The sequence below is a fragment of the Pleurodeles waltl genome, chromosome 7 (genome assembly GCF_031143425.1).
Source record: "Pleurodeles waltl isolate 20211129_DDA chromosome 7, aPleWal1.hap1.20221129, whole genome shotgun sequence".
Taxonomy (NCBI): domain Eukaryota; kingdom Metazoa; phylum Chordata; class Amphibia; order Caudata; family Salamandridae; genus Pleurodeles; species Pleurodeles waltl.
In genome coordinates this window covers 61,324,504-61,351,702 of record NC_090446.1, presented here as the reverse complement: position 1 = coordinate 61,351,702, position 27,199 = coordinate 61,324,504, and the positions used below count along the sequence as shown (strand labels likewise).

Here is a 27,199-nt window from a genome sequence, read left to right as displayed (position 1 = left end):
TCACTCGCAATGGAGCCCCTAGCGGCCGCCCTACGCGAGGAGGGATCCAGCTGGGGAATACCTTTGGGAGACGGCCTACACATAGTGTCGCTCTACGCTGACGACCTCTTGCTATATTTTAGAGACATCACACAGATTCCACAAAGGGCTGGCTTGCTCTTGTGACACTTCGCGCAGATGTCAGGTCTTAAGGTTAACTGGTCCAAGTCAGGCCTCTTCCCATTCGACTCAACCCTACCAGACCCGAGACTCACGCTAGCCGAAAGTCCAGTCCCATGGCAAGCAAACACATTTAGATACCTGGGCATCAAAGTCTATCATAGCGAGGAAGATACATTCAAGGGTAACTTAGTAAAAGCAACATCCTCAGTTAGATCCCAAATGGCTTTCTGGAGAACGCTACCACTATCAGTGGGTGGTAGAATAGCGCTCCTAAAAATGGTGGTACTCCCGCGACTACTATACTTCTTCACTAACCTACCACACTATGTCTCCCCCAGCTTCTTTAAGACACTGGAAACAGGGCTGAGAGAATTTATATGGAACAATGGCTGTGCAGAGTAGCCCTGAAAAAACTGTACTTACCAACCAACAAGGGCGGGCTAGCGGTTCCCAACCTGGAACACTACTACCTGGCAGCCCAACTTCAGTGGATATCCAGATGGCTGGCTAGTAAACAACTGGCAGATACAGCAACAGAAACAGGACCATACTCGCTCCAACAAATACAGCATTTATTTCATCCTCTCACACATGCCCGAACCCCACGACAAATGTTCCTTAAAACAGCCCACAAATGCTATCATAGATCACTCTGCCTTATGGGATCGACGATCCCATTCGCACCCACCCTGGCACTGGCGGACACACCGAGGGGCACAAGGATCACATCAGACATAGAACTGCACTCATGGCATGAGCTAGAACTACATACACTGGGTGACATATATGAAGACAACCGATAATTGCCGTTTGCCAAGCTCCAAGAAATGGGGCACCCGCCTGGCCAATTCCTTCTATACTGCTCACTGGTGAGGTCTTTGAGCTCCAGGTGGGGAGATATCACAACGGTTCCGCCCACCCACCTGCTGGTCCAGTACCTACAGGTGGTGGGCTGCGGCCAGTACCAGGTCAGCTGGCTGGCAGACGCTCTGAGAATCCAAAGGGCCCCCCAAAGTGATACATTACGTATGACATGGGAAACAGACGCGGGTGAACCCATCGCGATAACAAAATGGAGATCTGCCAATCCAAGCCACCTGAACATACCACGTAACTCCAGATTCAGACTATTCCAGTATTATATTGTGAACAGAGCTTACCTTACACCGGCACGCATAAACAGGTACTTTAACCGTCAAGACGCGGCCTGCCCTAGATGCTGTGAGATTGGAGCAGACATGCTGCACATGATATGGTCCTGCCCTAACCTAAGCGCCTACTGGAAAGCGGTGATTGATAACCTAGCCACTTGCACAACACAACAAATATCCTTCACATGGGAGGCAAGCATCCTAGGATTGTTCCCAAGAAGCAAACAACACAGAGCAGAGACACGCTTCATAGACCTGGGACTAATTGTTGCAAAGCGACTGGTGACCCTAAGCTGGAAGTCCTCAGACCCTCCACTGATACAGACCTGGACACGCTCACTCAGGTTATGGGCAGGAGCATAAAACTTAGCACTCAACCGAGAAGAAACCCTAGGATTACGACAATTCCTGATCTCTACTGACTGGGAGGGACTCTTACTCCAATTATATAACACGGAATCGCACCTGACAGGGGAGGGACTTGACTAAAGCAAACTAACATCCACAAACGAGAAGATCACACCACACAGGGAGATAGAACGCACAGCACAATTGAGTAAGCTAAGGCTTTGAGAAACAAGAAGGGCATAAACAACGATCTCCATGAAAGGCCTCCCCCTCTCCCCTGATTGTAAATTTACTCATCACAATTGATCCCCAACCCGGCATGAAAACAGAGAAATTCACACTAACTCCATTGCTGTAGACACTGGCCAATGTTACTGTTACACATGTTCTTCCTTTTATTTACTCTTCTTCACTTTAAGATTAATCTTTATTACAAAAAACAAAAAAAAGAAAATCATATCTGCTCTCCATACTTCCTTCAACTAAATGCAACAATCCGACACTTCAGACAAAACAATGTTACCCCAACGAGAATCTCAACTGAGATCAACAACAGAACAATCAAAGTGACATAATGTAGTAAATGTTGTACAAATGTGATATTGCTGCACTAAAAATAATGTAGCAGAAAGAACACCAAGCATTGTAACACACTGTATTGTAACAACCACTAAACATGACAAGATGTGAAATGTAACCTAAACAGGAAAAAAGGGGAAAAAACCAACAATAAACAGATTTATGAAAAACAAAAAGGAGAGGGGAAGAGCGTGGGATTGAATGACAGAAACCTTGAATAGGCACAGGTAATAGACTGTGCTCAAAGACCTGAAGTTAACCACATGAGAAGGGCGGGAAGAGTGTGTGAGAGAGGAAGAGAGAGTACAAGACTGGGACTGGTTGCTCTTCCCAAAGAAACCTTATAAACCTCAAAGTAAGGCAGGTGTTGTGAGACTCAATGACCACCCACCAGCTGACGGAGGGGCACCCGACTGAGAGAGGTGTGTGAGTCATCAGAGAGAGCGAGGAAACAGATGGACTGTGCACATCTTCCAGTTTCTAAATATAAATAAGAGCAGCACTGAGATGAGTGGGGGACACCTGTTTGAAAGTAGATTATTGGTAAGTGGCTTCACCTAGCAATGGGCACCCACTTAGGTCCAGTTAGGTCTCAATAAATTAAACCCAGCTCAACCCTTGTTAGCTTGGCAACGAGCGACAAGGCTTAACGTAGGAGACAAGTGTGTAAAAGCATTTAAAATCACAAAACAGTAAATGAATACAACACAGAGCACAATAAAAGTCCGATACCAATTTATAAAAATAAATTATATTTGTATCTTTAAAATGCCACCCAAATGATTAAAATCAGATAAGGGGAACTGGAGATATAATTTTTAAAAGAATTAATGTTGTCTTGCACATAGAAGCAACTAGCGCGCAAAGGGTTGAAAAAGGGACAAAGTCCAGAGTTCAGGCCACCAACGAGGTAACACTGTCACACTTACTTTCAGAAGTGTTTCTTGATTCAGGAAAGTGGCCCACAGCACCAGCCAGGGGTTCAGAGACTCTGGTTTGCCTCTTGGGGTCTGGGGCTACAACTCCCACAATGCACCTCTTCAACTTATGGAGTTGCTCCAAACGTCTCAAAACTTCTGAATCTTCTTTCAGAGGTTCTTTTTGGTTCCTTGACGTGTCCACAACTTGATCCAAGGTTCCAGAATCTCTGAGTTGCTCCTTGGGAGTTGGGACTACAATTCCCAAAATGCACCTGGCCAGAATCCTCAAATAGCCACTGGATGCTGGTCAGCTGGGCTCTGCTTTCAAGACTTGATGCAGGGGACTCTGGGCAGCTCCTTTGTACCTGTAGCAGACAGGGGGGTCCCTTCTTGAAGCAGTAGAAGACGGGCAAAGTCCTTTTAGTGGTGAAGCCCAAGTGTGCAGCTGGTGTAGTCCTTCAGAGTGCAGTGTCCAGGTGCAGGTCAGTGGTCCAGCAGAGCAGTCCTTCTTCTTTGTCTTGTTCCTTGTAGGGACCTGAGATGTGGGTGCAGCTCTGCCATATTTATCCTTGATCCTGGGTTGGAAAGCAGGAGGGCAGATTGTCCTAGCACAGGAAGGATCCATCCCCCTTTGACCACTTCCTGGGAAGTGTGGCAAAAATCAATCCCAGGGAGCAACATTCTTCAAAAATCCATCATGGCTGAAAGGGATTTTTGGAGGTTAGATCAGGATGAGCTCACCCACTGGTGTGGCTACAAATTCTAAACACACCCCTCTCCTGCCTTTTCCTAATCTAATCAAGAGGGCAACTAATTGTCTGGGTTTGCAGAAAATGGGGGAGGTCCTGAGCTGCTCCAAATGTCCTTCCCTGCCTTTGAAGACCAGTTTGGCTTTTCTACCCACATCCTGTTTCACCATCTGCTAAGGCAGATCTCCTCCCCAAAGGCACATCCTTTGTGTTCAGCCCAGGCCACTTCACACCTCATAAGGCAGCCTGGCCAGGCTGCCAGAGGCCGGCCAATCAGAGAAGGGCACTACAGAGCTGAAGAACTTTCAGTAGATTTTTAAAACTCTTTGCCTGAACTAGTTATAATAAATCCAACAATTGTACGTTGTGGGATTTATTATAACAATTAATTTGATCCCAAACTCAAGACATCTGTCACTTATGGAGACTTTGTTAATTAAAATAAAGTCTCACAATTTTAGCCTATGGAGGTCATTCATTACTGTGAGGGAAAACCACATTTGGCTATTTACCTCACTAGGGTGTATAAAACAATTTTTATAAGGTCACTGCTTATAGTTTCATGGCACCAAAAACCTAGGGGCACATAGGGCACACCTTAGGGGAGACTTATATGTAAAAATAAGGTAGGTTAAGACTTGGGAAGTACTTTTAATTCCAAAGTCGAATTTGCATATAACTTTAGCTTAAAAGCAGCCAGCAAGGCGGGCCTGCCTTTGCAATGACCCTGGGCACTTTAGCAGTGCACCTATGGGTGCACTACCTATGCTGAGGTCTCTAAACCTACATGCCCTACCATATACTAGGGATTTATAGGTAGGTTGACACTGCCAATTATAATTAGCCTAATTTGCATATCCACTTTGCACAGAGCACTGGCCCTGGGACTGGTAAGCAGTACCCAGGGCACATCCAAGAGTCAATAACCACCAGTATCTGTCCAAAAGGTTTGGGGGTGACCAGGGCAAAAAGGAAGACTTTCCTACAGCACCCAAAGAGGGCAGAGGTGGGGCAAGAGGTGGACGAGTGCACAGCACGAAGAGGTACAGGAAGGCAGCATGTGTGGGCAAGCAGTACAGAGATGTGTGAGGGAGTGATGAGAAGGGGCAGTGGAAGTGCAAACAGAGCCCAAACTCTTTAATAAAATGAAAGCACAACACTAACGATCTAGGTGAGCTTAAAAAAAAAAGATATACCAGCAAATCCATTGCACCACCAGTGAGCAGGGTAGCCCAGTGTGTACGCGCCTGCTGCTGATAGAGTGTCATAAATTAAAGAAATCTCAAGCGCAACACTGAGGCACACCATAAATGTTGTACAGATAAAAATTAATTTAGAGGTTTGTAAGTTATGATGTCTCGTGGCATGTGCCACCACTGAGTGACATAGCTGACTGGTTGTGCATTTGCCGATATACAAGGCTATCGCCATGTGTAAACATGGCCCACAGTCCTTAATAAAATGAGAGCATAAAGCCCACAATCTTAAAGGATTACAGTAATTGGCATTATAAATGACAATGGCCCTTATCACAACCTTGGCGGTTAAAGACCGCCAGAGCTGTTTTGACGGAAGCACCACCAACAGGCTGGCGGTGCTTCACATGGGATTACGACTGCGGCGGAAGCGCTACGGTCGCACTGCCGGCTCCAGCGGTATCCCGCCACATTGGTCCCGGTGGTTGTAATCCCCCAGGGCAGCGCTGCCCAGGGGATTACGAGTCCCCCTCCCGCCAGCCTTTTCATGGCGGTATGAACCACCATGAAAAGGCTGGCGGAAAGGGGAGTCACGGGGCTGAATTGTGTGGCGATGAACTGTGTGGTGTGGAATTGTGTGGTGTTGTGCGTTACACTAAACATCCAGGTATGCTACAAGGTACCTAAGCTACTTTGCCCATGATTACACCATGTAGTCAAGTGAGAGAGACAGGATTAAGAACCAAAGTCGACTGGTTCCACAGTCAGAAATGTAAGCGCCAGATGTTTTCTAAGAAGTCAAACGTGTATATGGCTGATGATGTGTGCACCTATATTGTTAAGCAGTGGTAGCCTTTCTGGCATATTACTGGAAAATGTTTATTTATATTTCCAAGATGGCTGATCAGTACTTAATAGCAAAAAGATTTAAAATAAAACGTTTGCATAATGCTGCATAAATGTGTTTGTGTAAGAAGCCACAGAAAATCTTGCAGGGCTGGGGCAAAGTGCTTAGCAGAGCACTCTGCAGCTGTAATAATTTGTAAGTTACCACAGATGACTCCAGAGCTAAGGAAAACAAGGATGGGCTTACGCACTATTTGATGAAAATATGATGAAGTCTCTTCAAAATTCAAAGAAGTGTATTTCTTTAACAAAGAAGCTTTGACACTACTAGGCACATTATAGCACTGCATTGAGAAGTACTTAGGAAAGAGTTTTTTGTAGGACTGGTAGTCTGAACATATATATCGGGAAATGCTTTCTATATGCAATAGTGAAAAGGTGGCAAAGGCAGGTCATTACTAGACTAGACTAGACTAGACTCTAAATCCTCCTAGAATAGGAGTCCTTCCATAATCAAGAAAGGATATTACTGGATCTCTGATTTAACAAGAGCATTGTCATAATGTGTGCCTCACTGCATCACTAAAGGGACACATGTTTTTTTCTTTTTGTTTAAACAGGACAAGTAAATGTAAGCACCATGCCGTCCTCAGCATAACGTCCAACATAGCCCCAATTTAATGTGGAGAATCAGTGCAGACCTACATGAGCCCACTTGTCATAGCATTAATACTAGAAGCACCTAGATTTGAATAAAAGTCCATGAACTGACCCTGTGAATAGAGAGAGCAGTTAATGGGCCCTGTGGTGAAAACGTACTTGCAATGTAATCCTTCCCACAACAGATCCTGAGCTGTAAAGGTAAAACAGCATCACAGACATCAGGTTTCTTACTCTTCTCTCCTTACACAGTTCTAGAGGTGTCCTGAGGAGTTGAGGATTAGGTGCACTTCTATGTAGGCCAGTGGGTGGCGACAACACTATACTCAATGGTTAAAAAGTTCTGAAACATAAACCTTCCTTTTTTTTCAAAACATCCTGTTTGCTTTACTGCAAAATATTCTACAATGCACCGTTGCCAGGGAAAACTAAGATAGCACAACCTTACTACCACTGGATGAGGCCGGTGACCCACCTAGAGGTATGCCAATGGTAAGAACCAGTCCCCTCTCACCTATCTACACCAGAATGGTTCTTAGACCAGCCCCCTTCCTCTGTGAATGGAGTCAAGATGGCTGGAGTGCACCCTTGGCTCAAAAGGGCCCGCATCCCCAGGTGTCACTTAGCTTTGACTGACTAGGCCCCAGCTTGGATTCTTTCATATTAAATGTAGTCTCTAATCCGACCCCTGGAGCTTCCTGAGATAGGACAAGTTGCATATCAAAGACCATAGGGGGTCACACACTGGCAGGAAAGACAGCCCAAGCATGCTAATGCCCATTAGCCCAAAGGAACTTCAGACAGAAAAATTGTAACTTTTAAAAAGTAACTTTTCCTTCACAATTATTCAAAATACAACTTCTCCTTTGAAGTGGATTTTAATACATATGTAAATTAATGATTTATTCATCTTTGCAACTTTACTCAAACTAAACATACAAAATAAGCAGTTTTATAATACTTTACTCTTTCTTAAAGAAAAAGTCATAATACCTATAAAATAAGCATTTTTATAGTACTTTACCCTTTCTTAAAGAAAAAGTCATAATACCTATACAGTGAAAATAGCTTTTGGGGGCTAGTAACTGTAGGACTATGTCAAACTTCAATTTCCCACATGCACCACTTTCAAATATTGGGAACGCTATCTTGTGGGTTCAAGGTTCACTTAGGAGTTGTACATTTAATATTTAAAAATAGGTTTTCCAGTCAAAAAAGGAGTTCATTTTACAGCTGTGCCTGCTGTTTTTGAGCTGCAGCAGTCGGCCTACACATGTAGGCCTGATGCCATGTTTACTGTCCAGACTGGTGGAAAGCATATCCACATACTGCAGTACACTGGTGACCTTAAATTTCCCTGCCACTGGAATGTTTCCAGCACTATGGACCACAAACTTGTTGGAAATTTAAGTGTGCTAATTTGGGGGAATCCAATTTTACCCAATTTTTAGTTGTCAGCACACACAACTGAGAACTAGACAGCAGAGGCAAGTGTAAAGGGTCAAATGCAGTAACATCAGAACAAAAAAATATATATGAGTGTGGCCACAAATAAAGCACTTTCTCACAATTCTAAGTACGGATAGGAAGGTATCCAAAACTGTATGTCCAAAGTCTCATGTCGAGGAACCTTGGTCAAGTGTTCGTCCATCCGGAGTGGTGATTACAATTAAAGACTCTTCGCACATGGTGCTTTTAATCAGCTTGGTGCAATACGTCAATACTGTGTGTCAAAAATAAGAACGCCGTAGAGTTAAGAATAAATGCTAAAAATGCATCAAATTGAAGGAGAACAATAAAACATTGTATATTATTTAGAAGATTTTCATGTTTAACCCCTCCCATGCCCGGGACGAGCTTGTCTCGTCCAGGCACACGGTTGCTAGCGCTCCCCTCATGGGCCTCCCTCCCACACCCCCCAGTCCGGGATGGAAGGGGAATAGCTTCCCTTTCCACCCCGACCCCACCCCAGTGACGTCTGATGACGTCAGCGCGCAAATCGCACCCTGACCTCATCACAGGTCACCTCGGATCGCGCTGGAAGCATGCTTCCAGTGCGATCCCGGAAGAGAAATGCAAAAGCATTTCTCTTCCCACGGGAGGTGGGGCGGGAGAGACATGAAAGGAAAGGGAAGTCCTTTCCTTTCATGTCTCTCAAAGCATTTCTGCTGCCCGATCGCAATGCGATTGGGCAGCAGAAATGCCCACTAAACACCAGGGATTTTTTTTTCTCTAAATATTTCAACAAGGGGAGCGGCCCCTTGGGCAAGGGCCGCTCCCCAGGGACCAAATCATTTTTAGGCCATTTCTGCCCCCCCGGGAGTGAATCGGTCTAATATAATTAGGCCGATCTGCCCCCATGGGGCAAAAATCCCCTAGACACCAGGGATAATTTTCTTATTTTTAATATGTAGGGAACGACCCCTTAGGTAAGGGTCTCTCCCCGGGGGGGGGGGGGGGAGGGTAAAATATTTTTAGGCCATTTCTTCCCACCCTGGGGGCAGGTCTGCCCCCGGGGAGGGGGGGGGGGCAGAAACCACTAGACACCAGGGAATTTTTTTTATTTTTTTTACTTACGCATGAGGGGGGGAGCCCCTTGGGCAAGAGCCGTTCCCCTGGGATGGGGGGCAAAATATTTTTAGACCTTTTCTGCCCCAAGAGGGTACAGAAGCCTCTAGACACCAGATATATATATTCTTTTTTATTTACTTTATGTTTTTATGTATGGGGAGTGACCCCTTAGGCAAGCAAATTGTATTTTTGTTAGGCCAATCTGCTCCCAAGGGGGGCAGAAACCACTGGACACCAGGGATTGGTGTGTGTGTGTATGTGTGTGTTTGTTTGGGGGGCAGCCCCTTGGGCAAGGGTCACTCCCCATGGGGGCACATTTTTGGAAGGCCCATCTGTCCCGAAGGGGGGCAGAAAGCCCACCAGAGACCAGGGAAGATTTGTTTTCCAAAATAAGAGCGTTTGGGTATGGCCATACCCCCACCCCACATAAATGGGGCCAAAGTTGGCAGACTGGGCAATCACCCCTGATCCACACCCCAGGGGGGGGCAGAAAGTCTACTAGATGCCAGGGAATTAAAAAAAATAATAATAATGGGGTGGTGGCTACCAACTAGTATGGGCCTGGTTATGCCCCCACCCCAACTGAAAGGGGTAACAGTCTTTCAGCTCTCACCTGCACACTGAAACATCTTATCCCACGGCAAGCATGAGGACATTTGAATATTTTGGGTTTTGGTTTTACTTTTGGACCATGAGAGCTTGATAACTCTCACAATCGTCCCACTTGGAATGGTGAGGGCTGCACTTTTTTTTACTTTGGGACGCTGCCATGTAGAAAAATTCACAAGACCTAGACACATCTGAAAACTAAACATCTGGTTGATTCCAGGGTGGTGTGCTTCACATGCACCCGCACCATTTTCTTACCCACAATGCCCTGCAAACCTCCAACTCTGGTGGAAATCACACATTTTTTCTACATTTTTGTGCTGGAACCTTCTGGAATCTGCAGGAATCCACAAAATTCCTACTACCTAATATTGTCTTATCTATCCCGATAAAAATTCAGCCTAAAAATATTTTTTTTTCAAACTGCCCTTTTGGACCCGCTTTGTTTCCCCCTCAATTTCAACATGATTTTGGCTCTTCCCTGTAACAGAAACTTGGCCCACCTACACAAGAGAGGTATCATTTTTACCAGAGACTGAGGGGGAACATTGGGTGGTAGGAAATTTGTCCAAAGAAATGTGGGAAAAATGTAATAGTTTAGCTAAATTGGAGGCTTGCTGAGGATTCTGGGTAAGAAAATATTGGGGGATCCGCGCAAGTCATACCTCCCTAGACTCCCTCGGGTGTCTAGTTTTCAGAAATGTCTGGGTTTGGTAGGTTTCCCTAGATGGCTGCTGAGCCCAGGACCAAAAACGCAGGTGCCCCCCCCCCCCCCAGCAAAAACAGGTAGTTTTGTATTTGACAATCTTGATGTGTCCAGATAGTGTTTTGGGGCATTTCCTCTCGTGAGCACTAGGCCTCCCCACACAAGTGAGGTACCAATTTTATCGGGAGACTTGGGGGAACAGTGGCTGGAAGGAAATTTGTGGCTCCTCTAAGATTCCAGTACTTTCTGTCACCGAAATGTGAGGAAAAAAAGTGTTTTTTTGGCCACATTTTGAGGTTTGCAAGGATTCTGGTGAGAGCCCCACAAGCCACCCCATCTTGGATTCCCCTTGGTGTCTAGTTTTAAAAAATGCACAGGTTTGGTAGGTTTCCCTAGGTGCCAGCTGAGCTAGAGGCCAAAATCCACAACTAGGCACTTTGCAAAAAACAGGTCTGTTTTCTTAGGGAAAATGTGATGTGTCCTCGTTGTGTTTTGGGGCATGTCCTGTGACGAGCGCTAGGCCTACCCACACAAGCGAGGTACCATTTTTATCGGGCGACTTAGGGGAACGCTGGGTGAAGGAAATTTGTGGCTCCTCTCAGACTCCAGAACTTTCTGTCACTGAAATGTGGGAAAAAAGTATTTTTTTGGCAACATTTTGAGGTTTGCAAAGGATTCTGGGCAACAGAACCTGGTGAGAGCCACACAAGTCACACCATCGTGGATTTCTCTAGGTGTCTAGATTTTGAAAATGCACATGTTTGGTAGGTTTTCCTAGGTGCCGGCTGAGCTAGAGGCCAAAATCTACAGCTAGGCACTTTGCAAAAAACACGTCAGATTTCAATGTAAAAATGTGATTGTGTCCCTGTTACGTTTCCTGTCACGAGCATTAGGCCTACCCACGCAAGTGAGGTACCATTTTTATCCGGAGACTTGGGGGAACACACAATAGCAAAACAAGTGTTATTGCCCCTTGTCTTTCTCTACATTTTTTCCTTCCCAATGTAAGGCAGTGTGTAAAAAAAGACGTCTATTTGAGAAATGCCCTGTAATTCACATGCTAGTATCGGCACCCCAGAATTCAGAGATGTGCAAATAACCACTGCTTCTCAACACCTTATCTTGTGCCCATTTTGGAAATACAAAGGTTTTCTTGACACCTATTTTTCACTCTTTATATTTCAGCAAATGAATTGCTGTATACCCGGTATAGAATGAAAACCCATTGCAAGGCACAGCTCCTTTATTGGCTCTCGGTACCTAGGGTTCTTGATGAACCTACAAGCCCTATATATCCCCGCAATCAGAAGAGTCCACCAGATGTAACAGTATATTGCTTTAAAGAAATCTGACATCGCAGGAAAAAGTTACAGAGTAAAATGTGGAGAAAAATGGCTGTTTTTTTCACCCCACATTCAGTATTTTTTTATTACAGCTGTTATTTTCTGTATGAAACCTTTGTAGGATCTACACAAGTTACCCCTTGCTGAATTTAGAATTATGTCTACTTTCCAGAAATGTTTAGCTTTCTGGGATCCAGGATTCGTTTCACATCCATGTCTGTCACTAATTGGAAGGAGGCTGAAAGCACAAAAAATAGTAAAACTAGGGTATGTCCAGTAAAATGCCAAAACCGTGTTGAAAAATGGGATTTTCTGATTCAAGTCTGCCTGTTCCTGAAAGCTGTGAAGTTGGTGATTGTAGCACTGCAAACCCTTTGTTGATGCCATTTTCAGGGGGAAAAACACAAGCCTTCTTCTGCAGCCCTTTTTTCCAATTTTTTTGAAAAAAAAACAAAAGGTTTGCTTTATTTTGGCTGATATCTTGGTCTCCTTCAGGGGAACCCACAGAGTCTGGGTACCTCTAGAATCCCTAGGATGTTGGAAAAAAGGACGCAAATTTGGCGTGGGTAGCTTATGTGGACAAAAAGTTAAAAGGGCCTATGGGCGAACTGCCCCAAATAGCCAAAATAAAGGCCAGGCACCTGAGGGGGAAAAGGCCTTGCAGTGAAGGGTTTAAAATGCTTTATACGTCTCCCTGCTACAACTGGGTAAAGCCGTCCCTAAAGGTTGTGCATAATCACCATATATTTTGCTAATGAAGGGATTTTGTTGATCATATAGGAATATGCCTTTAAAACAGCCTGTATAGTTGGATTAATGAAATAAGTTTTAGAATCCCGCAATGAGATTAGAGGAGCTACTTTGCATTGACACAATATGGATAACAAAGTATTTCTGAAAAAATCCTGATCGCTAAAGTTCCGCATAGTATTGCAGGCTAAATACAGGACAAACAAACTGGATATGAGAGTGAAATTCATCTTCTTGACTATAGGGTATAATTTAAAATCAGAATTTTGGGATGTATAAACTAATTGTTTAACCATAACATTAATGTTTATATTTTAACTTATAGGGTTTTTATCGTGAACTTAATTATTTTGCATATATAAAGAAGTTGAATTTTGGAGTAACAACTCCTTTATAAAAGCATTTTAGTGGACTCCCACCATTAACTGTATTTAAAAAGCATATAGTTAGCTCATTAATTGAATGCCATAAATGTGCTCTAAAAGCAAATAGTAAGAAGAATTTGTATTTTAATTTGTTTTATAGGATTTGAATATAGTTTAAGATATATATATATATATATATATATATATACACATATACAGGGAGTGCAGAATTATTAGGCAAATGAGTATTTTGACCACATCATCCTCTTTATGCATGTTGTCTTACTCCAAGCTGTATAGGCTCGAAAGCCTACTACCAATTAAGCATATTAGGTGATGTGCATCTCTGTAATGAGAAGGGGTGTGGTCTAATGACATCAACACCCTATATCAGGTGTGCATAATTATTAGGCAACTTCCTTTCCTTTGGCAAAATGGGTCAAAAGAAGGACTTGACAGGCTCAGAAAAGTCAAAAATAGTGAGATATCTTGCAGAGGGATGCAGCACTCTTAAAATTGCAAAGCTTCTGAAGCGTGATCATCGAACAATCAAGCGTTTCATTCAAAATAGTCAACAGGGTCGCAAGAAGCGTGTGGAAAAACCAAGGCGCAAAATAACTGCCCATGAACTGAGAAAAGTCAAGCGTGCAGCTGCCACAATGCCACTTGCCACCAGTTTGGCCATATTTCAGAGCTGCAACATCACTGGAGTGCCCAAAAGCACAAGGTGTGCAATACTCAGAGACATGGCCAAGGTAAGAAAGGCTGAAAGACGACCACCACTGAACAAGACACACAAGCTGAAACGTCAAGACTGGGCCAAGAAATATCTCAAGACTGATTTTTCTAAGGTTTTATGGACTGATGAAATGAGAGTGAGTCTTGATGGGCCAGATGGATGGGCCCGTGGCTGGATTGGTAAAGGGCAGAGAGCTCCAGTCCGACTCAGACGCCAGCAAGGTGGAGGTGGAGTACTGGTTTGGGCTGGTATCATCAAAGATGAGCTTGTGGGGCCTTTTCGGGTTGAGGATGGAGTCAAGCTCAACTCCCAGTCCTACTGCCAGTTCCTGGAAGACACCTTCTTCAAGCAGTGGTACAGGAAGAAGTCTGCATCCTTCAAGAAAAACATGGTTTTCATGCAGGACAATGCTCCATCACACGCGTCCAAGTACTCCACAGCGTGGCTGGCAAGAAAGGGTATAAAAGAAGGAAATCTAATGACATGGCCTCCTTGTTCACCTGATCTGAACCCCATTGAGAACCTGTGGTCCATCATCAAATGTGAGATTTACAAGGAGGGAAAACAGTACACCTCTCTGAACAGTGTCTGGGAGGCTGTGGTTGCTGCTGCACGCAATGTTGATGGTGAACAGATCAAAACACTGACAGAATCCATGGATGGCAGGCTTTTGAGTGTCCTTGCAAAGAAAGGTGGCTATATTGGTCACTGATTTGTTTTTGTTTTGTTTTTGAATGTCAGAAATGTATATTTGTGAATGTTGAGATGTTATATTGGTTTCACTGGTAATAATAAATAATTGAAATGGGTATATATTTTTTTTTGTTAAGTTGCCTAATAATTATGCACAGTAATAGTCACCTGCACACACAGATATCCCCCTAACATAGCTAAAACTAAAAACAAACTAAAAACTACTTCCAAAAATATTCAGCTTTGATATTAATGAGTTTTTTGGGTTCATTGAGAACATGGTTGTTGTTCAATAATAAAATTAATCCTCAAAAATACAACTTGCCTAATAATTCTGCACTTCCTGTATATATATACGCAAAACCAAAGAGAGAACTCTGAGTAGTTCCCAAGTTTAGGTAGAGAGCAGCTCCAGTAAGAAGCATCCGGTAACACCAGAGACACTCAAAATTTGCTCACCTCAAATGTCTGTTTTTCTAGTAAAGTTTTTAAGCAAAGGATTGGCACAGTGCCATCCACACAGCTAGAAAGCGACAAAGTCTTTTGGCATTTGTTCAGCAAAATCTTTAACCCTCCCAATACAGCCAACCCTTCAGCCCCATCCTACTGGGTTGTTTGTTTTTTAATTAAAGGGGAGGGACCACATGGTCCCCCTCCCCGAGCCTTGATAGGACCTGTGGACCCCACCCCCAGGGCCATTTCTAAATATAAAGGGGAGGGGCACCGCTCACCCTCCTCCCCGAACCTCTTTAGGCTCTGGCAGCCCTATCCCCCAGGGAAATGTATTTTTTTTAAGGGGATGGAGGCTGTGCGGCCCCCCTCCTCAAGCCTCTTTAGCCATTGGCAGTCCATCCCCCAGCGCTGTCTAGGGAGGCCGCCTGGTCCCCTCACCAGGCCATGTAAGGCCCAGTGGACCCCATTTCCCAGGGCTACTCCTTTAAGTAAAAGGGTGGGTGTGTGTGGCCCTCCCTCCCTGGGCCGATTTCAGCCCCGGGGACCCAATCGCCAGGCCCAGCATTCTTTTGAGGGGAAGGAGGGCATGAAGCAAACAAGCACCTGGGACCACATCCCAATTTCATGGCATCATTTTTTGGGGGAGAGAGGCAAGCAGCCCTTCCCCGTGCTGATTTCAGACACGGGGACCCCATCTCCTGGGACCTGGTGTAATGTTCATGAAGGGGCATGCTGCCCCTTCCCCCCGGCCAACTTTGGACCTGGGGACCCATCCCCTAGGGCCCAGCATCATTATTAGGGGGAGGAGGGCATTCGGCCCCTGGAAGCCCATCACTGGTGTAAATTTTAGGGGAAGAGCCCCGGGGTTGGCTCCCCGGGCTTATAGTACATATATGCGGCCCAGCCCCAGTCTTTTTCTCACTCCCACAAGTGACATTCCGAAATTACCAAATACAAAGTTTTGCTGAGGCCCAAGGCTTTTAAAATGACACTTCACGAGGCATTGTGCATGAAAATGTTTTGAAATATGTGAGCTCAGGATTTAGCGCACGCTGGGTCATAGTGATTTTTTACATGATTTCCAGCCAGGATAAACAGCAGCTGTGCTGCTATTCAACATGGGTAAAAGACATTGACAATATTCATAGCACTTGGATTGCTGAGACCTATTGCTTTGCTAATGCTCGTTTTTAAATTGGCGCACCTGCAGAGATTCTCAGGGACCCAATTGTCAAAATATACAACAATTTTTTACCCTCAGTTAAAAAAAAAATAATAACTACTGAACGTGTTTAAACCAAATCACAAAAAGCACAATCTGCAGACCAAGATCTAGCAACCTGCTGAATTTGGTGTAATTCCATTCAGGGTTTTTCGCCGTAGCCTTGTCTAAAGAAGCCTATAGAAAATGCATGGGATTTTGCATTTTAGGACCTCCCTTTTTTCTCTGCCCCTGCTTGACAGATCACCCCAAAACTTTCTAGGAAGGAGATGCGGTGGATGAACTTTTTCTTGGTGACAGTTTGGTGAAGGTTCGTCAAACGAGGACAAAGTTATCAGCAAGCCAAAAACGCTATTTCTTTGGCTAAGCAGACCTAACTATATATATATATATATATATATATATATATAGATAACTGTTTCATACTGATTGTCATCCGCGTTACAACAAATACCACCATATTGTCATGAAACACGTGTCTGCTTTCTCTGAGATATTAATAGCTGTTGTGGGATATGAATTATGTTGAAAATACGAATAAAGTATTTCTTTAATTAAAACAAAAGTGCTTCTTGACTTGTAAGTTTCTATTATAAAACAAGCGCTACTGAAACCAGTGTTTACCCAGAGTTGTAACTGCAACAGGATGCCAGAGCATCACCACCCCCCCAAACAGTTTCTTGTGAACAAAATATGTATATGCTACTACACAAACCCATTCCCTCGAAAGACCAGTTTTATTCAGGTACAAAAAATGACCCACAGGGCAATTTTAGAAGTTTTTTTTCCCCAGGAGACTATTAATGAAAGGCGATAGTTTATAACAACGCATTTGGGCATCGGCACCCATCTACAATACAAGATACAGGCAGGAGGGGTAGAGGTGTCACTGTGTGATGTGTGTTGAAACGGGGGGAGTGGCGGACAATTCATTGTTAACATACATAAGAGGCTTTACGAAAGGCAGTGAGGGCCACGGGTTCACATTTCTTACCAGTTCCTTCTGGGTGTCAATTAGAGCCAGGGAGGAGTTGTGTGCAGCGCACAAGCCTTCAGCATCTGCCCAGTTACGCTGAACTTCGGAGAAGTAGAAACACTTCCTCTGGTACCAGATCCAGTCATCACCACAAGAGGGCAGCAACTTACGGTGTTTTCCATTGTTTGAAGCACTTTTCAGGTACAGAACTGTTAAGGCACAAATTGAACTACTATAAATCAGGACATATAACTAGAATGATCTGTTACAAGAAGCTCACAATACTGATAGAGATCAATATATACAAATCAATTAGTGGCACAGAAGTCAGCATATTTTATTTAATATATACACACTAAAAGGTCTAACCAAGAAACTGTGAATGAAATGTAAGAATATGCGCGTTTGAAATATGGCGAACATTGTGACCACTATTGTTGGGCACTGTGTGCTACCATGTTAGATGTCGTACATTTGTATTTAACAGGCTAATGATGACAAATATCAACTGAAATAATAGTTTTATAACACGAAAAGTGTATTATGAGTGTTAAAATGAATACTGCCTTAACCGTACTTATATTGATTTATATACATTTATTAATGTGGAGTTATATGTGTGCAGAAACATAAATGCACATCGTGGTTATTCTTTGCATTTATTAATTTTGGAATGTCGGTTCCTACTGCAGCTTTTTTTTAAATAATAAAATGCCATTAGAATGTTACAAAATGGTAAAGAAATTGGCAAGAATGTTCAGGAGGCAAATAAATAAAGCTTATCTGCAATAAAAAAAAAGCAACTGGTCTGGAGGTGGGTGGGAGGAGACAGAGCAATTGAAAACACAAGCACTCATATGGACTGCTCAAAGCCAAAGAAAAAAGTAGCTCCTAAAACGGGAGTAGTAGATGGACATGAGTACTTTGTCCATGTTCTGGGGGAGGGAAAAACACAGGAAGAGGCATGACACATTCATGCAATGGCAAACAGGAATGGAGTGTACGAGAGCAACGTAGAAGCAAATCAGTTGACCATTGTAAATCTTCTAATTTATTCAATACATCTTTAGTGTCCTCTAAAAAAGAACAAAGATTTAAAACAAAAGGTTTTAGAAACATGTCAATGTATTCAGATAATCTCTCCGTAGGTGACCCAATACCTGATATAATCAGACGACCCGGTGGTTTAACCTTATCTTTATGTATTTTTAGTAAGATGTAAATACATGGAACTCTCGGATGGGGGTTCCAAATTTACTTATGTTCTAAATCTGTAATCAATCCCTCAATCCCCTGGGAACTTTCTTATCGGCAATGTACTTTTTAAATATTGTCGCATCCCACCAACGTGATAATTCCTGTTTTCAAAATTTTTCTAAGCGTATGGATTTCTTTTTCATCCTTTCTGAATGTTTAGGATTTTGACAATAATATTAAAAAAGTACACTGCAGATGAGAAAGTTCCCAGGGGATTGAGAGTCATCATCTTTCCTTCATTTGATGTCTTATCTGCTAAACATATGAAGGAATGGGAACAGCTGCTTTTTGAAGCCTCTAGAGGTATGATGTGCATATTGGTTGAACATGCTGAAGAAAAAAGAGAAAGATTATTAAAAGAAATAAAGGATCTGGAAATAGAAATATCAGTATTTAATGGTAATGTACCTGAAGTCAAAGACAGGAATGACAAACTACTTATAGAGGTCCGAGATAAACATCAGGTTTATATTAAAAAACAAAAGTTGTCAAAGATTCGTAGAGATAATAATGATTACAGGAATGGTAGAAAATATACTTTTGCTAAATAATTTGATGGCATTTCTACTAAATCCCCTTATTGTAAATTGACTGATAATAACAGCATATCACAAACTGAATCAGAACTCTCGGATATATCAAGGGGTCCAGACAATGACGGAAGCATGTGCAGTGATGTTGCAAGTACAGGTTTAAGAACAGAAGAAGACAGTTCCTCCTGTTTTTTTACGTGAGGCAAAAAGATTCAGACTGGGAAACAAAAGAATACATACCCAACCTCCCACTTTAATACACCAAAAAGAATACAATGGGGGAAAAAGAGGAACAAAGCCAAAATACATTTCGGGAAGACAAACCGGAGCCAAATCCAAGAATCAACACAATTAGAAGTATTGTCTGCTGAAGAAGGGAGAGGGAGTGCAAACAGAGATGTCTCTTTGAGCAGAAATGTATCTATTGTCAACCTTTCCAATCACATGCTGATACAAGATCAAATAAATGTTTTGAGCAAAAGTTTGGGCTTTTGTCCATCAGAATACTGTGATACAACACAAATACACATTGACCTTTTTAGGTTCATAAGACAGCTTAAACTTAAAAACATTTTCTCTGAAAAAGATACATCATCTTGTGCAACAAATTTTATTTTACCCATTAGTAAACACACTATTGAAGATATACATAACATTCAGTTATTGTTATCTTTATAAGCTACTGACCTTACACAATCTGGGCACATACAACTGTTACAAGAATTGGGTATTTATCAAGATGTGACTTTGGAAAGTGGATTAAAAAAAAACAATAGGCATTCATTCCCTGTCTTGCATCAGACAATGTGATTGATCTATTTGGTAAACTAGTAACTGGGGTGCTTTATGAACTTGAATATAAGCTAAAGTCAGGAAAGATACAAAATTCTCACAACTTAACATACCAGGAACGATTAGCTATAAAACAACTTAGCAATAACAAATCACTTGTCATCAAAGAAGCAGACAAGGGTGGTAACATAGTCTTACTAGATAGACAGGACTATGTAGCTGAAATTGATCACCAATTGGCTGAGGTCACAGCTTATATGAAACTGAAGGAGAATCCTATGATGGACATTACTAGACTAAATGCAGATCTAAGTAAATGGCAAGATTCATGTTTCATTACAGATTTTAAAACCTTTTGTTCGAAATCTTCTTCCTTTTTTGAGGACACTAAAGACGTATTGGATAAATTAGAAGATTTACAATGGTCAACTGATATGACATGGCCTACCTTGGATGTCACATCTCTTTATACTTGCATCCCAAAACATTGTGGCTTAGAAGGAGTTAGATACTTTCTATCCAAAAGATCGGCATCATATATGGAACATACAAACATGCATATTGATAGGATTGATTTCATTTTGGAAAACAATGTTTTTATCCATGAAGGACAGTGAGTAGCAATGGGCTCGCGTTTTTCTCCCTCATACGGTAATCTGTATATGGGTTATTTTGAGCTACTGCATTTATGGTCCAAAGGTCCTCATCATCTGACAAAACATGTACTTTTGAGGCAGATATATAGATGACATTTCACTTATTTGGACAGGAACTGAGACTTTGTTGTCAGAATTGTATGAGCACTTGAATAAAAATGACTTTAATATACACAGGACACTTGAATTTAACAGAACTATTATTCATTTTTTGGACATCGAAATATCAGGTCATGACAATAAAATACAGACCAAACTATATCGCAAACCTACAGCATGTAATTCTTAATTACTGGAGAGTAGTGCTCTTCCGGTCTGCAAGATATCTTCGATACCTTACAGCCAAATGCTAAGGATCAAGAGAAACTGTAGTAACCAGGAAGTGTGTGAATCGGAATTGGACTATCTTTCAGAAAGATTCCGACAAAGAGGATATTCGGGACAAGTCATTAATCAAGCAAGAACTAAGATAGCTAAGGTTTCAAGATCATCTCTTTTAACAAAACACACAAAAAGCCTCTACAAACAGGCTCAACTAATATTTTCTTTTGTACACCATATAGTAGGGATAGCAATGCTATCTATAAAATACTATGTAAACATTGGCATATATTCAGTACGGATGTTACACTTTCACAGATTATTCCAAACAAACTTAAAATGATAGACAAAAGGGGTAAAACAATTAGAGATCTTATATGTAATACTTTCCTGCCACCTTTATACGACGAAACTACAAAAACATGTCTACCATATAGCCCTAAGGGATTCTTTAAATGCGGAAACTGTAATATATGCAGTTTGGCAATGCATAAAACTCATTACTTTAGTTTTCATCAAAGTAAAACTTATTTGATTGACTCTTTTATCAACTGCAACACGAAATTTGTAGTATATGTACTTTTATGTGCATGTGGGACAATTTATGTAGGCAGCACAATTCGGACACTTAAGGAACGAATACAAGAACACATGAGAGCATTATGTAACAATGACAATACATCTCCATTAGTTAAACATATGAACGAAATACATACAGGAACAGAATTTCCCACTGATAAATTTCTAGGAATTAATCATGAGAGATCCCGCCAGAGAGGAGGAGATCGTATAGCAAATCTGAGAAAAGAGGAAGACTGATGGATTATCAGATTACGGGCTAAAAATAGAGGTATGAATCAAGATAATGAGCTTTATCATTTTCTGTGAACATTGATTACTACCAGAGCAGTCACCCAATTGTAAAACATTGACCTGAGGACATGAATTTTCATACAGGATAACAGTATTATCTCCGGTTTATTGGTTATATATGTAAATATAAACACCAGTTATAATTATTTTGGTCTTTTTTGATATATGTATGTGATGTTTGCTATGATACAATATCAAGATTTGTCCATGTTTTTTGGTTTGGTACTGGCACTGTAAGAACTAATGAACACCGTATAACTTTATACAACATTTTATCATTCTTTTCCAGTGCACTTCTTAGTTTCTCACTTTGTTTTAGACAAACTAACTTTCTTCTCAATTTTTATTTTAAAATTTAAATTCATATTTTTTCTTTATATTTTTTTATACCTGTTTATAGTTTGTTTAGAGCCATTTTTTCAGTGATACATGGCTGAATTATGGTCGTATAAAAGCTTGGTTTGGTAGTCCAATATAAGTAGTTTTTAAAAAATCCCCAGAGATCCTTAGCAGCGTGACGTATCTACGTAACTCAGGAAAGCTTCACACGTCTCCTAGGAGTTTTACAAGACGCGCCTTACATAACGTTACACAACATACGTACAAGCCAGACGCCATTTAAGTTTTAGTGTCGCGCAGATTCGGAGGACTGAATGCCTGTTGTATATTGTTCTTTGGCAGAGGAACATACCGGCATACATGCTGAATGTCAATCCTAAAACAGGTATGTTATATGCGGATGATAGCTCTTCTCATTACTTCTGGAAGAGTCTTTCGGTACAATTTCTGTGTCATGGATACTCCATAGTTTTGGTATGGACTTGATTTTGTTCCCGATATGTAATTCTTGATCCGTAGTGATTTGACATATTTATGTGTACTATCTAACTTTTTTTACATGCAACTTTGGAGTTTGTGAAGGGCTACCAATTTAGTTTATGCAATGTTGCTGATTCTCATAAGCTGGAACCTAACCAGCAATATAATACTCATAATATACGCTACTTAGGAGCTCGTGAAGAGCGACAAATTCATTTTATGTGATGTATATTAACTCTCATAAGCTAAATAATAAGTACACTTTTTCTGTTGCCCCTTGCTACAACATGATTTATAGGCTTGATTGGTACTTACTACCAAGAAACTTAACCAGCAATATAATACTCCTCGTATACAGAACATAAACATACCAGTAGCAGATTTAGGCTGATGGAAGCCCCCTTACGTTATGCTTTTAAGAATCTGTTTAGTATATTTTTCTTCATTTTATGCTTAAGGATTTTTGGATTGACTTAGACCTTTTTCATTTCATTCTGATACAGAGATCGTAACCACAAGGTTTATCAAAGCTCCTCACTGGTTGGTACATAGGAACTGTGACATACGACTTCACTGATTACTTTGGATCAGAAATCTAATCTTGGTACTGTTCAATTGCGCATAAGAGGATTTTTTACCATTGTTCAGCTCCTTTGACCTACACATTTACTAATCTGGAGGTTAGTGTTCCATATTTATTGTTACCATTATTTTTCGTATCTTTCATGAAGGAAATGTAGGAGGCTGATCTGGCTTATAGTGGGTACCTGATAATACTTACACCTTGTGCCAGGTCCAGTTATCCCTTATTAGTAGAGTAGTAGTGTTCTAGCAGCTTAGGCTGATAGAGGTAGCTATAGCAGAGCAGCTTAGGCTGAACTAGGAGACATGCAAAGCTCCTACTATACCACTTATATCATATAGGTACTATATCATAAGAAACACAATACTCGGGGTTACTAAAAATAAAGGTACTTTATTTTAGTGACAATGTGCCTAAAATATCTCAGAGGATATACTCCCTTAGGAGGTAAGTAAAATACACAAAATATACACACAAACCAAAATCAGGTAAGTAAAACAGTCAGAAAGTAGTGCAAACACTGTAGAATACCATAGGATGCAATAGGCCTAGGGGCAACACAAACCATATACTAAGAAAGTGGAATGCAAACCACGAATGGACCCCTAGGCTAGTGTAGTGTGTAGAGGGTCGTTGGGAGTGTAAGAACACGCTAAGGATGTCCAAGATACTCCACCCCAAGACCCTGGAAAGTAGGAGTAAAGTACTACTATTTCGCCAGAAACACGCTAAACTCGTGATAGAGGATTTTGCAAAGACCACAACAGACTGCAAAGCACTGAAGATGGATTCCTGGACCTGAGGACCTACAAAGGAAGGGGACCAAGTCCAAGAGTCGTGAAAGTGTCCGGGGGGGCAGGAGCCCACTAAACCCCAGATGAAGGTGCAAAATGGCTGCCTCTAGATGGAAGAAGCTGAAGATTCTGCAACAACAAAAGGTGTCGAAGAACTTCTCCTTCATGCAGAAGATGTCCCGCGGAGTGCTGGAGGATGCAGAGTTGTTTCTTTGGCAAAATACCACAAACAAGCCTTGTTAGCTGCAAGAGTCACAGTTGAAGAAAAAGGGTGCTGCACAGGCCCAGGAAGGGCCAGGATGTGGCTACTTGGGAGAGGAGACAGAGGGGGCACTCAGCAAGGTAGAGAGCCCACGCACAAGAAGGCAGCACCCCCAGAAGCACTTCAACATGGGTTCAAGAAGTCTAAACACGGCGGTCATCTCAACACTGCAAAGGAGGGTCCCATGAAGCCGGAGATCAACTCAAGGAGCTGAGCATTGCAGGACGGAGTGCTGGGGACCTGGGCTTGGCTGTGCATGAAGGATTTCATGGAAATGTGCACAGGAGCCCTAGTAGCTACAGTTCACGTGGTGCACAGGATTACTGTCTGAAGTGGGGAGACAAGGACTTACCTCCTCCAAATTTGGACAGTTGGACCACTGGACAGTCTGGGTCACTTGGGTCCACCACCTGTGTTCCAGGGGCCACGCTTGTCAGGATGAGAGGGGTCCCAGAGTACTGGTGACACTAAAGTTTGGTGCCTGCTGAAGCAGGGGGAAGACTCCATCAACCCACGGGAGATTTCTTCCTGGCTTCCAGTGCAGGATTAAGGCAGGCAGCCCCGAAAGCATGCACCACCAGGAAACAGTCGAGAAAGCCGGCAGGATTAGGCGCTACAATGTTGCTGGTAGTCTTCTTGCTACTTTGTTGCAGTTTTGCAGGCGTCCTGGAGCAGCCAGCAGTCGCTCCTTGGCAGAAGTCGAAGAGAGAGGTGCAGAGGAATTCTGGTGAATTCTTGCATGTCGTTATCTGAGGAAAAGCCCACTGCAGAGACCCTAAATAGCCCTCAGAGGAAGATTGGCCACCTAGTGAGGTAAGCACCTTTCAGGAGGGGACCCTGACGTCACCTGCTGGCACTGGCCACTCAGAGGCCTCCAGAGTGCCCTCACACCTCTGGATTCAAGATGACACAGGTCTGGGACGCATTGGAGGAGCTCTGGGCACCACCCCTTTCCTTTGTCCAGTTTCGCGCCAGAGCAGGGACTGGGGGTTCCCTAAACCGGTGTAGACTGGCTTATGCAAGAAGGGCACAAGCATTTCCAGAGGCTGGGAGAGGCTACCCCTACCAAGCCTTTAACACTTATTTCCAGCGGGAGAGGGTGTAACACCCTCACTTAGAGGAAATTCTTTGTTATGCCTTCCTGGGACTGGGCTGCCCAGACCCCAGGAGGGCAGAACCCTGTCTGTGGGGTGGTAGCAGCGGTAGTTGTAGAGAAAACCCCAGAGAGTTAGTTTGGCAGTACCCGGGGTCGATGCTGGAGCCCCGGGGATGCATGGAATAGGCACCCCAATACCAGATTTGTCATGGGGGGGACAATTCCATGATCTTAGACATGTTACATGGCCATATTCGGAGTTACCATTGTGAATCTGCATATAGGTCTGGACCTATATGTAGTGCACACTTGTAATGGTGTCCCTGCACTCACAAAGTCCGGGGAAATGGCCCTGAACTAGTTGGGGGCACCTTTGCTAATGGAAAGGTGCCCTCACACTTAGTAACTTTGCACCTAACCTTCAGCAAGTGAAGGTTAGACATATAGGTGACTTATAAGTTACTTTAGTGCACTGAAAATGGCTGTGAAATAACGTGTGCGTTATTTCACTAAGGCTGCAGTGGCAGTCCTGTGAAAGATTTGTCTGAGCTCCCTATGCATGGCAAAAGAAATGCTGCAGCCCACTGGGATCTCCTGGAACCCCAATACCCTAGGTACCTAGGTACCATATACTAGGGAATTATAAGGGTGTTTCAGTGTGCCAGTTAGAATTGGTAAACATGGTCACTAGCCTATAGTGACAATTTTAAAGGCAGAGAGAGCATACACACTGAGGTTCTGGTTAGCTGAGCCTCAGTGACACAGTTAGTCAGTACACAGGTACACACATTCACACCACAAACTATCAGCACTGGGGTCCTGGCTAGCAGGATCCCAGTGAGAAAGGCAAAAACAAACATACATACATGTAAAAATGGGGGTAACATGCCAGGCAAAATGGTACTTTCCTACAGGAACACATACTTATCCTTGTGTTATTATACAGAAAATGTACCATAGAGAAGGATATTACTAGGATCAACACTCATCATTCATCATTCTTACTTTTGAAACATTTAACTGGTATGAACAGTGTTCAATTTACATTTGGCAACTTCAGGACACTATGGGCTGTTTCATCCTTTTATTTCTTATATCTTATGATCTCAATGTGAATTTTCTTGCACGGGTATTGATTCACCAATATCTGCACTTAGTTATTGGGAGCATGCTCTATATTCTCTCATCTTTAAAAAGGTGGATTAAGATTTCTTTTGCACTGGATCATATTTTTGTCTCCTTTTCCTTGGGTTTTGGCACATTTTTTTTGGTGTGATTTTATTCTTACTACTGGACAACAATTTGCAACTTGGTAGACACATTTGACGGTCATTTGGTGATTAAACATACTAAAAACTCACTGTATATGCATCAAGTATCAAAAAATGATACTTATGGGTTAGGATACAATGAGTTCATGTTAGTTGTGCTTATCATGTGTGAAAATATATTATTGTTTCTCGTTATCAGCCTTGAAGAAGTCTCTCATCAGGGACGAAACGTGTCAGCTGACTCTTCAACTCAACTAGGAACATTTACACAGATCACAACTCTCATTATTGAATGGATACAAATTATTATTTATTCCATGAATATTTCACTGTAGTATAAATTTGGGTTCTATGCAGATTGATGTATCTCCACTGTACTATATCAATGTGCCCTTTTTATTCAATGTATGTGAAATTAAAAGACAATAACAAATAAAAAAAATTAAATAAGAAATTCTCTATGTAATTTGACCATTAATACTTGCTTAGTACAGTGCTCTGTTACTTTGTATTAGTAGTATTTATCTAAATAGAATCTTTCTGGCTAGAATTACATATCCGGTCAACAGGTATGTTGTAATGTGTGAGCACGGAATTTAGGTACACAAACTGGATGTGCATTACCATAAACCATTGTTGCCTTTCTGTGATAGTGTCAAAGGCATTCCAGCCCTGGAACTATTGCTTACTGCTTCCTCCAGCCCCAGTAGGAAACGGCTACATTAGGGATTGAAATTGCGAGTGTTCAAGCCCTATTATAGTAGTAGCTCTGGCATTTATTTAGAGAGGTTATTATCAGAACTCTTACATAATGAGGTTGCTGCCATAGTTTATCACCGTACTACATGGCACCAAAGGGAAAAGTAGATTTGTTTATAGGACAAGTAGATTTAAGAAGAAACCT

The 27,199-nt window shown here is 42.3% G+C and overlaps 1 protein-coding gene across 1 annotated transcript in view; it reads right to left on the bottom strand.

Annotated features, from left to right (window-relative positions):
* LOC138303633 (uncharacterized) overlaps positions 1 to 27,199 on the bottom strand; it is a 116,155-nt gene that overhangs the window by 28,848 nt on the left and 60,108 nt on the right. Inside the window, exon 3 of the mRNA XM_069242931.1 lies at positions 17,057 to 17,247. Coding sequence (XP_069099032.1) covers positions 17,057 to 17,247 — 191 coding nt within the window. The remainder of the gene's footprint in view (positions 1 to 17,056; positions 17,248 to 27,199) is intronic.